This window comes from Lactuca virosa, chromosome 2 (assembly GCF_052849685.1).
Source record: "Lactuca virosa cultivar CGN04683 chromosome 2, Lactuca_virosa_CGN04683_v6, whole genome shotgun sequence".
Classification (NCBI taxonomy): domain Eukaryota; kingdom Viridiplantae; phylum Streptophyta; class Magnoliopsida; order Asterales; family Asteraceae; genus Lactuca; species Lactuca virosa.
In genome coordinates this window covers 292,967,464-292,981,099 of record NC_136427.1, presented here as the reverse complement: position 1 = coordinate 292,981,099, position 13,636 = coordinate 292,967,464, and the positions used below count along the sequence as shown (strand labels likewise).

The 13,636-nt window shown below is 34.1% G+C and overlaps 3 protein-coding genes across 3 annotated transcripts; 2 read left to right on the top strand and 1 right to left on the bottom strand.

Moving 5' to 3' along the window:
- Positions 1 to 4,444: 4,444 nt before the first annotated feature.
- MOP10 (Pollen Ole e 1 allergen and extensin family protein) lies at positions 4,445 to 5,183 on the top strand. Its single transcript, XM_079080929.1, has one exon. The coding sequence runs from the start codon at positions 4,523 to 4,525 to the stop codon at positions 5,045 to 5,047; it is 525 nt and encodes a 174-aa protein (XP_078937055.1). The 5' UTR covers positions 4,445 to 4,522; the 3' UTR covers positions 5,048 to 5,183.
- On the bottom strand, positions 5,093 to 7,555 carry LOC145161421 (Mad3/BUB1 homology region 1). The gene is made up of 4 exons (XM_079080928.1): positions 7,369 to 7,555; positions 7,136 to 7,280; positions 6,380 to 6,537; positions 5,093 to 6,295 (listed from the first exon to the last, which is right to left on the bottom strand). Exons 1-4 carry the CDS (start codon positions 7,467 to 7,469, stop codon positions 5,254 to 5,256), a joined length of 1,446 nt encoding a protein of 481 aa, XP_078937054.1. The 5' UTR covers positions 7,470 to 7,555; the 3' UTR covers positions 5,093 to 5,253.
- A 2,096-nt stretch (positions 7,556 to 9,651) lies between these two features.
- LOC145158649 (uncharacterized) lies at positions 9,652 to 11,488 on the top strand. The gene is made up of 3 exons (XM_079077509.1): positions 9,652 to 10,219; positions 10,311 to 11,089; positions 11,159 to 11,488. The coding sequence occupies exons 1-3, from the start codon at positions 9,652 to 9,654 to the stop codon at positions 11,486 to 11,488; spliced, it is 1,677 nt and encodes a 558-aa protein (XP_078933635.1).
- The last annotated feature ends 2,148 nt before the right edge of the window (positions 11,489 to 13,636 follow it).

The window sequence follows — 13,636 nt, the reverse complement described above, 5'->3', positions numbered from 1 at the left end:
TGGGATATCAATTTTAACTGGAGCATTTACAGCTGGTACATAAGACTTTGTTACTCTCTTAGGGTCAGTAAATGCATCTGACAATTGATTTGCTATAATTTTGTAAATGAATTATCTTTTTTATTTCAAGCTCACATTGACTTGAACGGGGATCTAAAAATGAAAGTGATAATTCCTGTCAAGAGATTTTATTTTCCAGCTTCTTTATTTCTCCCCCTAATGTTGGAAAATATGATTCATTAAAATAATAATCATCAAATATAGCTGTAAATAAATCTCCATTTGATGGTTTTAAATATTTTACTGTAGATGGAGATTCATATCCAACATAAATTCTCATTCTTCTTTGAGGTGGAGAAATGGGTACATAAATTGCACATCTAAACATCCTTAGATGGAAATATTTGGGAACTGGCCGTAAACCAGTTAAATAGGGGAGAACTAATGGCAACTGGTTGGCCTGATGCGTATAAGTGATGTTGCATGTAAAATTGCATGCCCCATGTCAATGTAGGAAGTTTAAAATGCATTAGTAACTGTCTTGCAATTAATTGAAGGCGTTTGATTAATGAATCAGCTAGATCATTTTGCATATGAAAATGTGTAACAAGATGTTCAATCCAATCGACATGCAATAATCATTAATAGATTGCAATGAAAATTTTGCATCATTATCAAGTCGAATTTTCTTAATTGCGTAATCAGTGAAATGTGCCCTTAGGTTGATTATTTATGCAAGGAAATTTTGCAAAAACCAAATTACAACTAGACAACAAGCACACATGTGACCATCTAGTTGACTCATCAATTAAAACCACAAAATATCTAAATGGTCCACATGGTGGTTGAATTGGTCCACATATATCCCTTTGAATTCTTTCTAAAAAATACGACTTTCATACCCAACTTTGTTCAATGATGGATGAGAAATTAATTTTCCTTGAGAGCATGCAGCACAAGAGAATTCATTAGCTTGAGAAATCTTCTGGTTTTTCAAGGAATGACCACTTGAAGTTTCAATTATTTCGCGCATCATAATTAATCCGGGGTGACCCAACCGGTCATGCCAAACTTTGAAGGTGTTATCATACCTTTTATTTTCAATAGCATGATATTCAATCATTCTAATATTTGTATAATACACTCCGGAGGATAATACAAGTAATTTTTCCAAAAGACTTTTATTACCCGATATCATTTTTGTAATATTGAGATACTCTTTATCACCATCATTAGTTGTTTCAACATGATATTCTTTGGACCGAATATCCTTAAAATTTAATAAATTTCTTGGTGATTTTGATGAAAATAATGCATCACCAATTTTTATTATTGTCCCTTGTGGTAATATTATATTCGCTCTTCTGGAGCCTTCAATCATTTTCGCATTACCTATTATTGTATTAACATTTGCTTCTCCAATTTATAAGTAAGAAGAATATTTTTCATTATTAAAAATGCTATGTGTCCTTGCACTGTCTGCAGGACATATATCTTTCTCATTTCTTTTGCGAATATCCATATTTCTCTTCAATAAATAAATAAAATATAAAAGCATTCGATTTAGAGAAATAAAGTCATATTTTATTACTTTGAGAATATTATGATGACATCATTTCTCATGAAACGAATGACATAAAAACATAATACATGACATGAAACAAAAATATTATATATTATTCTTCCATCACCATCCATAGCACACTTGTCCCTTCTGGGTTGACAAGAAAATTCGCAACATCCAAATGTGTCATTTTTGGTTGATCTTCGTGAAAATCATTTCGAATAAATTTGTTTCGATATTTTATTTTTCTTTAGATTTTAGAGAATCTTGATAAAGATCAACAAAAATCTGCGGAGAGGGGCATGTACAAGATCAATGACTAGTCATTCCACATCGGTGACAAATATTTTCAACTTTCTTTTTGTCTTGACCAGTTTTATCATTAGGATGTGGGTTTTTGTTATTTTCCAACTTCTGGTGGTTACTTGTAATCTTGTTATTTTTGTGATAATTATGATAACCTCCTCGACCTCGGTTAGACCCATGACAATTATGATTATATGATGTTGCATTCACTTCAAGGAATGCACTAGAAGCGGTCGGGATTGATTGATGATTTTTCATCAATAATTCATTGTTTTGTTTAGCCACTAGAATACATGAGATTAATTCATATTTATTTTAAACATTTCTCATGATATTGCTACTGCAGGAGCATGTTAGTGGCATGAAAAGTAGAGAAAGTTTTCTCTATCATGGTTTTCCATAGTGAAAATACTAATCAAAATAAAGACTTGTACGTTAAAGAATTGTTAGTTAAGAAATTCCATTAAATAAGTTGTAATCATTGTACATGTGAACTTAAAATAAAATACATACCTAAAAATGACAAGAACAATAAAGAGTTAGAGCTCTATGGTAGAGTCGTGCTGATAACGTGTTATAAAATATGATCAAATAACAAGATAAATTATAAAGTAAAGAAAGACATGAGAGTGGAGAGAACTTTTATTCCAATACTTGTGAAGAAATCATCAAGTTTCTAATACATATGGCTCACTATTTATACTATCAAAATTAGATGAAAGATGAGTTATAATATGAATGCACATTATGATGGTGCATTATTACATTCATAAAACACATTGAAATGGTTGTTACTAATGCTAAATAATGATGGGGAGTTATGAGAGAAATTGAGAATCCAATGGTCATTCACAAACTAATATTTCATAACACTTCCCCTTGAATGAGGATTGTATCATGCATCGTTAAAACCTTAATATGTAAAACCTCATGGGAAAAAAACCTTTTTATTAAGGAAAAATAGTACATGATTAATAATAGATATTGGAAACAATTGTCTCGTTAAAAACCTTGCTAAGAAAACCCAATGAGAAAAACATAGCTAAGGAAAAAAGTACAATATGTTTCCAACTCCCGCTGATCCGCACATCACTTGATTTCCTTGAAGCGCCGCATAACAATGTTTCGTACCATCTTTTCAAATTTGGATGTAGGAAGTGTTTTAGTGAACAAATCAGGAAAATTGTTACTTAATTGAATTTTTTGGATGTTGATGCCACACTCCTTTTGAAGATCATTAGTGAAAAAGAAATTGGGTGATATATGTTTGGTTCTGTCTCCCTTGATAAATCTTTCTTTGAATGGAGCTATACAAGCTGTATTATCTTCATATAGTATGTTTGGAACATCACTCTTAGAAGTTAGACCATAATGCTAAATAATGATGGAGAGAAATAAAGAATTCAATGGTCATTCACAAACTAATATTTCATAACAGCACAAACTAATATTTCATAATAGAATGTGAACTTAACCCTTTATACGTTTGTTTATGTCTATATGGTCAAAAGTAGAAGCTAACCCTATTGACAGAAATGGTCTTTGGACCATAGTATTTTTTTCAAAGTTTTAACCAACAATCTCCACCTTGACTAAAAAAACTAAGTCCAACCAATATTTTTAATACTCGTTAGTTATAACATGAGCAGGATGAAATATATCTCTATTAGCTAACTAATATATTTATATTAATTAATTAAATAAAATAAAAAAACATGATATTTAGATATAGAGTTAATGTTCAGCAAACTTAAGCGTTTATTTTGTCAAACCCTTGATGACATGTGTGGTTGTATGAAAAATAAAAATGCATATATAAATATATACGTCCAAAGTAAATGGTAAAATGCAAATTTAATTTTCTTTAAGTAAATTAACACAAGATTTCTTTAGAGGAGACAATTGAGAGGTATGGTAAGAAAATATGATAGTTTAAGCCTTTAAGGAAAACGATATACTACAAACAACCCTATATGTATCAATAAGACTCTCAATTTATTAAGTATATTAATTAACTTACAAGCAAATAACACCTTACTTAACAAATCAAGTATAAAGCATCAAATATGATTCGATGGTTTGATCAAATTCAACCATATAATATACTGTATAATGTAAATTAGTAAAAGAAGCGTCATTCACGTCTTCAGTAATTGCACATCAGTACATCACAATATCCAATATAGCCTAGAAGAACTCTAGAACACCACGATTGCAGGATGAATATATTCGTAATATTACTCCAAAAATATGTAAAAATGAAATTAAATTATAACAAATAATATTAATAATTAAATAAATAAATAGATAGGTTTAAACTTATATATAGACACAAGCTGTATACCAATTTATAAACTATTAAAAAAAATTGCAAATTTAATATGTAAAATCAACATAATATGATTTGATTTATAAAAGATTCGTTTCAATGAGTGGCTTTCACGTAGAATTTTCATATAAAAAAGGGTTCAGAAATTTGCGTAGTAGCTACCACGTCTATCCAAATCCAAAATCAACTTTACCTTTTAATTTTTTTAACAATCATGTAACATTCACAACAAAACTATAAATAACACACACAATCTCCCATCATCTTCATCCCATAAACAGATTTCAATCTTTTTTTCAAGTCCGCGACCCACAAAAACAAAAATGGCAAACAATCAATTCATCATCACCATCTCCATCCTAGCCCTCCTAGCAGCAACCACCGCCGCCCATGAGGTAACACCCCTCAAACAAGACAAAACCGCCACCGTTGTGGTGGAAGGAAAGGTCTACTGCCAGAGCTGTAAATACTTCGGGTCATGGTCTCTCACCGGAGCTGAGCCAATTCCGGCAGCCAAAGTCAGTGTGATTTGCAAAAACCATAAAAAAAGAGTGAGTTATTACAACACGTTTGTGACAAATGAAGAAGGGTATTTCTACGCAGAGCTTAAAGATTTCAAAATGACACATTATTTGTTGGATCATCCTCTTCATGCTTGCCATGTGAAGCTTGTGTCATCTCCTCTTGCAACATGCAATCTTTTGTCGAATGTTAATAATGGCATCAATGGGTCGCCTTTGAAATTTGAGAACAAGGTGTTACATGGGAAGGATTATGAAGCTGTTGTTTATGGCTCTGGACCCTTGGCTTTTCGTCCTTCTAATTGCGACCCTGAAACTGAAACCTAAACCTAAACCACTCCTTAAATTTCATTTCATTAACTGATTTCATGATTATTATGTTTTTTTACTTTTTGTTGTATTCGAGTTGATTTTGTTACGTTCTATCTTTAATGATATTAATGCGCTTATTTGTAATGTTTAACTACACGACTTTTTTCAAGAAATGAAAAGAAAGGGAAACAGTTTAATGGCTATTACAATTATAAAGTTGTTCAAAAGTCTAATGGCATTGCAAACATCTTGTTTATATCATCCATGGCCTCTTTTGTGCAAACAGTTTGCTCAAACAAATCATTTTCTTTTCTTGAAGATGAACCACTCGGTTTGCAAATCTTTTCTTGAAATTTGTCATTTTCATCATCATCTGGAAGTATCAAAAACGAGCTGCAAGTTTTCTTCTCCTCAAAGGGTTTCTCTTTCTCCTGCTTTCTTGGTCTTCTCTTCCTTACAAATTCTATAGGTTTCCCAAACATGCCATTAATGTCATCCATGGCCTCCTTCAAGTTCACTGTGGGCTCCACTAGACCATGGTGGCATACATTTTCCACCTTTGGCTCGTCTGCTATGGTGGACCCCACAAACCTCAACATCACTGTATCTTCTCTGAACTTTTCTGGTGGACATTCTACAGGAATATCTTTAGGAATTTGAAAAACGAATGAACCTTTTGTCATATTTGGATTCACCTTTTCCTCAATTTTGTCTTTTTGATCTTCTACTATTTTCTTTTCATCATCATCATCATCATCATCACAATATATTTGAAATGGTTCCTCCACGGGTCGACCCGTGTCATTATCATTAAACACCTTGAAGCTGTCAGCGTTTTCTTTATCTTTTTTTGGATTGGAGTTGGACTTTTGCAAAGGTTCTGGACCTAAAGGCTCACGAAACATGCTATTTATTGCATCCATGGCTTCTTTGGTGTTGATTGTGGGCTCCACAAGACCATGATGACGTGCATCTTCGGCTTTAGATTTTCCAACTATTGCAGTCTTTGTGAATCTTACCACAACCGTGTTATCACCAGCATGTTCATCTACTCCACTTCCAATATTTCCCACCTTACCCTTCTCATCTTCTGTACTTGGTGAAATTACTTTTTTGTCCTCTACTTGTCGGGACTTTGATTGTGTTGAAGGCGGTTTATCCTTCACTAAACCTACCCCCCGAGTCTTTTTGTTTTTGTGTCTTTCCATTCTGTGAAGAAATTGATCGAATGATTTTTGAAGCTCATCTTGTGGCTCTGCAAGACTGCCACATTTTTAGATGTTATATTATTAAGTCATCATATAGTCAGATAATTACTTGAAGTTGTAACAAATAACAATCACTTACTTTTGCACCCCTAAATGATACATCTTTTCAGCATCAGTAAATTTCTTCAATTTCTCATAATAAAGAGCATAGGCCTGGTAAAATAGTGACCTCTTGTTCCCAATGTGATTTGCCTTCATGTTCTCCAGAACAGCACCAGGGTCATCAACAAAATCCAACTTCACATACATGACAATAATATAAAGATGAATTTTTGAGTGATAAATGATGATTTTTGTTGTTGGGTAAGTTGTTCTTGGATTGATAAGTGTTAACTCATATGTGTTCATTCACATCTATAAAACATCAAATTTGTGGTTTTTGGTACTTTATATATCACATATAATGATGATTTTTCAGTCTAAGCACAGTTGCTACAAGAAAACAGATTTTTGAGTATATATAACTGTGATTTTTTAGGGTAAACCGTAAATGCACCTATCTGTGCCTAACTTGAATCATATTACTTCTGATCTTCATTCTGATTACTGAAGTCACTTTAATCGCTATGACTAACTTCAATCCTACAGTTATTAAAGCTAAATGCAAACGCCCCCTCAGTTTTGAACACATACAGCAGTAGGTTTGATCTAAAAATCAATCTCGTATTTCTCTTTCGGAATAATATAAGCATAGTTAGAAGAAGCCTCTAAACAATGTTCAAATTAGCGTGTAAACTTCTACATTCTCTTAAATCTAACATTTTACTATACATATTAGAATCTCGAGAATTAGAATAAACAAGAGGATGCAATCAAAGTGAATGGCTAGGGTTACCAATTTCATCCAAACACGAAGGTAGCGTAAATCATTGCGGTAACGGAGGTCTGTTTCGAAAGTTTGAGCGCACTTTTGAAGAAACCGAGGAAGTTTCTGTTTGAGTAGCTGTTGAGGTAATAAATCCGTCATCTTCTTAATGCCTCTGTAAGAGATTATTCGATCATTCTATACAATCAATTCTGATATTTTATTTAACAGCCAGAAGAATAGGTTTAGGGTTTTGTGCTTACCGGAGCCATGGGAGAAGAGGATCTGAGCCATTGTAGGTTTTGATATCACAGATCAATAAAGAAAATAGATTTTCATTGTTGGTGTTGGAGTTATTCGCCATTGTTGGACCTTCAGGTGAGGTGTGTGCGTGTGGTAACGTCTGTCAGGAGGGAGACCTAAACATTTGAATTCGGTAAAGGCGTTTGTCTTTTGTTGTACATAATACATATCCCCCTCTTTTCCAGGTTTGATCCCTGTACTTAAAACATTATAACTGTGGTTCCTTAAAGTTTGAGAAATATCCCATCCAATCCTTTCATTTATTTTAGAGATTATTAACAACGACACGAACACAATGAAATGGGGTAAAGAAGATGCAGACGTCGATCATGCACCTACCAAAGTTAGAATTATTCTTTTATATAACGTAGATACCACAGATATAAAATAAAATAAAATAAAAAAAGAAAAAAAAACTTAATTAAATTATAAGGTAGTTATTGAGCAATAATAAAAAAAAATTAATAATTTATAAATATAGATGTTTTGTCGGAAGATCATAATGATATAATGATTGGTTGAATCTAAGAAAACATAGTGATTTGAATATCTAATCTATATTTTGTATTTGTAGATATGTTAGAAAAGACAAAATTACAAAAATGGTCTCTGTGGTTTGCCAAAAGTAACAAACTTAGTCTCTATCTATTTTTTTTGATTCGTTTGGCCCTTGTGGTTTGTAAAAGTTGCATTGGAGGTCCTTTTTCATAACTCCGTCTGTTTGTAACTGTTTGGGGTCATCAATGTGGGGGTATATTCGTCTTTTTATGTTTGGCGCTCATTTAAGATGGATTAGGCAGTGATACGTCATTAAGTTATCCTCTGATTAACCAGAGTTCAAGAAACCCCCCTTCATCTCCACTTTACTTTAGCTTACTGATCATCTTGACGATCTTCATCCTTCATCCCTCGCATCCGATTTTAGGGTTTATCAACTAAAAATGGTACTGTGTATGTGGAATTTACGTGGTCCTCATATGATTGCACCCGACCTTGATAAAGATTACAGTGAGTTATTTAATCTTTTGTTTGGTGTTTCTTGGTTTGTATATTCAAATCTCATAGATTTTTCTTTTTCAGATGGTCACGACAATTTCTTCACTTTAAAGATACATCATGGTGGATTTTTTACAAAGTTCCCTGGTAGAAAGTACGTCGAGGGAAGGTTGGCATTCTTTGACTTTGTTGACACTGATCTTTTTTCAGTTCATGATCTAAATGACATGATTCGTGAGATAGGGTATTCTAAGGATGACACAATGTACTATCATTATAGAATTCCTAATGTAGACTTAGATTTTGGATTGAAGGCTCTAGGAAATGATCAAGACGTTATATATATGGCTCAATATGTCCCTCAAAACAGAGTGATTAATGTGTACGTTGAACATGGTTCTACAAGACTTCACACTTACTTCATGTCCCCAAGTAAAGTTGTTATTGAGCAACTGGATGATGATCCTTCTCCTGAACTTAATAGGATTAGGCCCAAGAAGAAAGGAATTGGTTCTTGTAGCAAGAAATTAGACATGAATGTCCCACTTAAAGAATCAGCTAATCAAGAACAGAGAGAAGATGGTGTGTATGATTTTTCCATGTCCCTAGTTCTTTTTGAGCCAAACAAACAAGATGTGGTTAATGAGTTTAAGGATGATTCGTATTTCCCTGTACCAAAAGAAACCAATACAATGCAAGAAATTACAGTTGATATTAATTGCCAGGACCATAGGGAAATACTAGATGATTTTTAGCCTTTTAGTAGTGATGGATATCAGAATATGGGTGAGTTTGAAAGAGAGGTTAAAGTTGAAGAAGAACAGGATGAAGAAGATGAACAAGGGCATGCAGAGGATTCAAAAGATGATTCAGAAGAGCATACAGAAGAAGAGGATGATTCTGACTACATTGTTGACCCAGAAGCTATTTTAGATGACTGGGAGGTTGATATGAGAGAGTTTAACAGTTGTGTGGATGAGGTTGAATGGTTTGGACAAGGACCAAACATATAATTAGATTTAAATCAAGATGATGATTTAGGTGTGATCAACAATGATGAGTTTGAAAGTGCGGGATATGAGGAAGACCTAAGGAAGAGAATGTTAAAAAACCTGAACAAGAAGGTGCCTTGTTCTTCTGGGGTAGTTCATGTTACACCATTTTTTGTGGGTCACGGTTTTAAAACCAAAAAGGATATACAGGGTCACATGCAGATGCTTTCAATAAAAACAAGGAGGGCCCTACACATGGCCAAAAATGAAAAATTGAGAGTAAGAGTAAAATGTAAAGGGGTGGTTCCAGATTCCACTGCTGGTGGGCCCTCCACTGTAAGTAAAGTAACATCGAAGGGCAAAACTGTAATTTCACAAAAAGATTCTTGTCCTTTTGCTATTCAAATATCTAGATCTACGGAAGAGGAACAATGGTTGGTGAAGACAGTTATTGATGAGCATTTATGCTTACAAAGTAGAAATGTGAAGGCATGTACATCTAGATACCTGGCAAGCACTATTCTCCAAAAAGTGGATTCCGACCCTCGCATCCCAGTAACAGCCTTACAGGAGGAGCTTCAAATGGATTTGGAATTAAGCATATCAAGAATGAAGGTGTTCAGGGCTAAATCAATTGCAAAGGAACAACTGTATGGTGACTACGAAAGGCAATATAATTTGCTGAGAGATTACTGTTTGGAGTTACAGACCAATAACCCAGGTACAACAGTGAAGCTGGAAGTGTGTAATGAACCAAATCCTGATGTTGAATTTGGATTTGGATGCATCATGCAACTTCACTTTTGTATCCGACAGACAAAAGGTATGAATACATATAACATAAGTCTCTTTTAAAGCTTGTAACAATACTAACTATAAATTACATTATATGTAGGGAATAATACGTGCAATAGCAAAAGTGTTTCCAAATGCAGAGCATAGATGGTGTTTGAGACATATACATGAAAACATGAAGTTGCAATGGAGGGGAGAAGAGTTTAGAGATCACTTGTGGAGGTGTGCTACAAATACAACCATTAGACATTTTGAAAGGGCAATGAATGAGTTCAAAGATTTCAGTGCAGAGGCTCATGAATGGCTAAGTAAGATTCCTCCAGTTCATTGGGCTAGGTCTCATTTCACAGGTAGAGCCCATTCAGATTGTCTGTTAAACAATCTGTGTGAAGTATTTAACTCTAAGCTAGAGCATGGTAGGGACAAGCCTATCATTACCTGTTTAGAGTACATTAGAGTGAACTTGATGAAGAGACACTGCATTGTACAGAAAGAAATTGATAAATGCAAAAGTATATTAACCCCTACTGCAACTACTATACTTGACACAATCAAAACAGCTGCAAGCAAATATAAGGCACTCTTCTGTGGTTCTGGAAAATATCAAGTGACTGGTATGATGTTTGATCAGTATGTGGTCAACTTGAAAGAGGGGACATGTAGTTGTAGGTATTGGGAGATAACAAGGATAGTCTGCAGGCATGGAGTTTGTGCAATATGGGAACATATTCAAAATGGTGAAAAAGCCCAACAACCTGAATATTGGGTGCATCCTTGTTATAAACTAGAAACATGGAGGGCAATGTACTCCAACAAAATAGATCCAATCAATGGCAGGAGCATGTGGCCAAAATCTAGATGTCCAACCACTCTTATACCCCCTACACATCACACACAAGTAAGTTGAATGTTAGTTAACATAGTTTATTATTCATCCAGATTTATGATTTCCTTACTATTTTTGTAGGTTGGAAGGACCAAGAAAAAGAGGAGGAGGGCTATAGATGAGCCTACTAACCAGTCAACAAACCTATCTAGGAAATTCTTGACAGTTACTTGTTCCAAGTGTCATAATAAAGGACATAATTCTAGAACATGTAAGGGGCAAGGGGGGTCAAGTCAGAGAGCAGTAGGTGGATCAAGTCAAGGTGGTGTGGGTCTATCAAGTAAAGATGCAGTTGGGGGAACAAGTCAAGGTTCAGTGGGTGGATCAAGTGAAGTTGTAGTGGGTGGGTTAAGAGCAAAGAAGATGGACAAGGGAAAAAAGCCTCAAGTGCAGAAAGTGGGACCTAAGTGAAGTTGGATACACATGAAAGCATGACTAATCAAGTTATTTGGCTACCTTTTGTTTAAGCTTATAAACTTGTATTGATGCTTTTTTCAAACATGTTTAATCTAGATAATTACATATTTTTGCAACTACCTAAATTAGTGATGTAATTAAGTTGATACTAGCCATATTATGTCATGCTACATTTCTAGTTGTAATGATCAATGTGGTGAACATTTCCAGTTACTTATCATGTTTTGATCTTGTGTGTTTCTCATTCCATTCCATTGTTTGATAAATGACCAAAACTCATTCCATTCCATTGTTTTTTGATAAATGACCAAAACTTATTCCATTCCATTGTTTACTTGTAATGTTTTGATCTTGTATTTTTCTCATTCCATTCCAATGTTTGATTAATGGACAAAACTCTTTCCATTCCATTCCAACATTCTTGATCAATGACAAAAAACAATGATTTAGAATTACCACAATACAAAATACCATTAAACTGATTAACCAAAACCATACATTACATTAAGATTCTAATACATGACATCCCATCCCAAAATCAACTGGTAATATCCCATTCCAGTTCTATACACCCATCCGACATTACATATCCAAAATACATCCCAAAATACACTTACCAAATACATCCCCAAATCCAACTACTACTTAGTGCATACATATATAAACGAAAAAAAGAACCAAGACAGAAGAAGCATCCACTTCAGCTTCACAACATCTGCACGAGCTTGAATCAACATCATTTGAACATTGTTCAGTTTCCTTAGCAAGCCAGGAATCACCTCCACAACTCTATGGCACATCGGATCGTCAACCCACCCAAGAAATGAACAGCTTCGACCGTTTCGAGCACAAGACCAGAATCGCCTTCCTGGGTTGAGGTCTATCCAAGATGTGACTCTCACAGCAACACTTCCACACGTACAAATCACCATTCTTGGAAGAGATGAGAGCTTCGATTTTTCAGAGTTGTGAGATTGATTTTTTTGAACGTTGGCTAGGGCTTTTTAAAGGGGGTGGAGAAGGTAATGTGAAAATACCAAAATACCCCCATATTTTTTTAACTTAATCACCCAAACGGTTACAAACAGACGGAGTTATGAAAAAGAACCTCCAATGCAACTTTTACAAACCACAAGGGACAAACGAATCAAAAAAAATAGATAGGGACTAAGTTTGTTACTTTTGGCAAACCACAGGGACCATTTTTGTAATTTTGTCATTAGAAAATTATATTTTTTTATAATGCAATATAACTTTTAATATTATATATATATATATATATATATATATATATATATATATATATATATATATATATATATATATATATATATATATATATCCTCTTCCCTTAGGAACAATACCTGACCACAGTACTTTTCAACATGTTGCTTACTAACAATGGTCACTGCCTCTTTATCCCACCTTCGAGATATTCCACCTGACCGTCTCCACCGCTTACCTCCTACATTCATTTTTCGATCCTTTTCAAAGAGGCGCTCCACCGACCATCATCCTATTTTTTTTCATCTGATTTTCTTCTTTTCTCCGCTACTTCACCTCCGATTAGACCAAGCCCCGACTGTCGATGTCTATGTTTTGATGCATCTTCAGGATATGTGCCTTCAAATTTTCAATTGGATGTACGTTTCCGCCCGATCACATCGTCGAGAAGGAAAGAGACTTCAAACTTATGATTGAAGTGTAATAAGTGTGTGTGGGATGGACTTGAAGGTTGTAGGTTGATGTTACAGATTAGGATTTCAGTGTTCAAGATCATGGAATGTGTATGTGTTAGCTCATTTAGCTTTATTTCTCCATCAATCTGACTATTTTTATCTATAAAGAAAAAGATTTTATTTCTTTGCAAATTCGAACATTTGATTTTTACGAAATGTGATCTCAAACCCTATGTTTCAATTAGGAATTCTAGGGTTTTCTTCGTTTTTGGCTTCATCTCTCTAATGAACTTGATTGAATGTAAAAATTAGGTTATGGCTCTGAACCATCCTCTAGGAAATCAGGAACAGAGACCCAAGAATCCATTTTAGGTTTGTGAATTTTCATAACCTTAATTGTTAGTTCGTTACCTAAATTCTATAGATAAATATTTTTTTATCCTTTGTTTTTTCACAAATTTTG

Excerpts from the sequence above, each read along its gene's own strand:
- MOP10 (XM_079080929.1), top strand. The coding sequence starts at position 4,523 with ATGGCAAACAATCAATTCATCATCACCATCTCCATCCTAGCCCTCCTA.
- LOC145161421 (XM_079080928.1), bottom strand. The coding sequence starts at position 7,469 with ATGGCGAATAACTCCAACACCAACAATGAAAATCTATTTTCTTTATTG. Across the intron at positions 6,538-7,135 it reads TTCGTGTTTGGATGAAATTG|TTGGATTTTGTTGATGACCC; the intron begins GTAACCCTAGCC and ends ATGTATGTGAAG. Across the intron at positions 6,296-6,379 it reads TATCATTTAGGGGTGCAAAA|TCTTGCAGAGCCACAAGATG; the intron begins GTAAGTGATTGT and ends AAAATGTGGCAG.
- LOC145158649 (XM_079077509.1), top strand. The coding sequence starts at position 9,652 with ATGGCCAAAAATGAAAAATTGAGAGTAAGAGTAAAATGTAAAGGGGTG. Across the intron at positions 10,220-10,310 it reads TTGTATCCGACAGACAAAAG|CAAAAGTGTTTCCAAATGCA; the intron begins GTATGAATACAT and ends TACGTGCAATAG. Across the intron at positions 11,090-11,158 it reads CCCCTACACATCACACACAA|GTTGGAAGGACCAAGAAAAA; the intron begins GTAAGTTGAATG and ends CTATTTTTGTAG.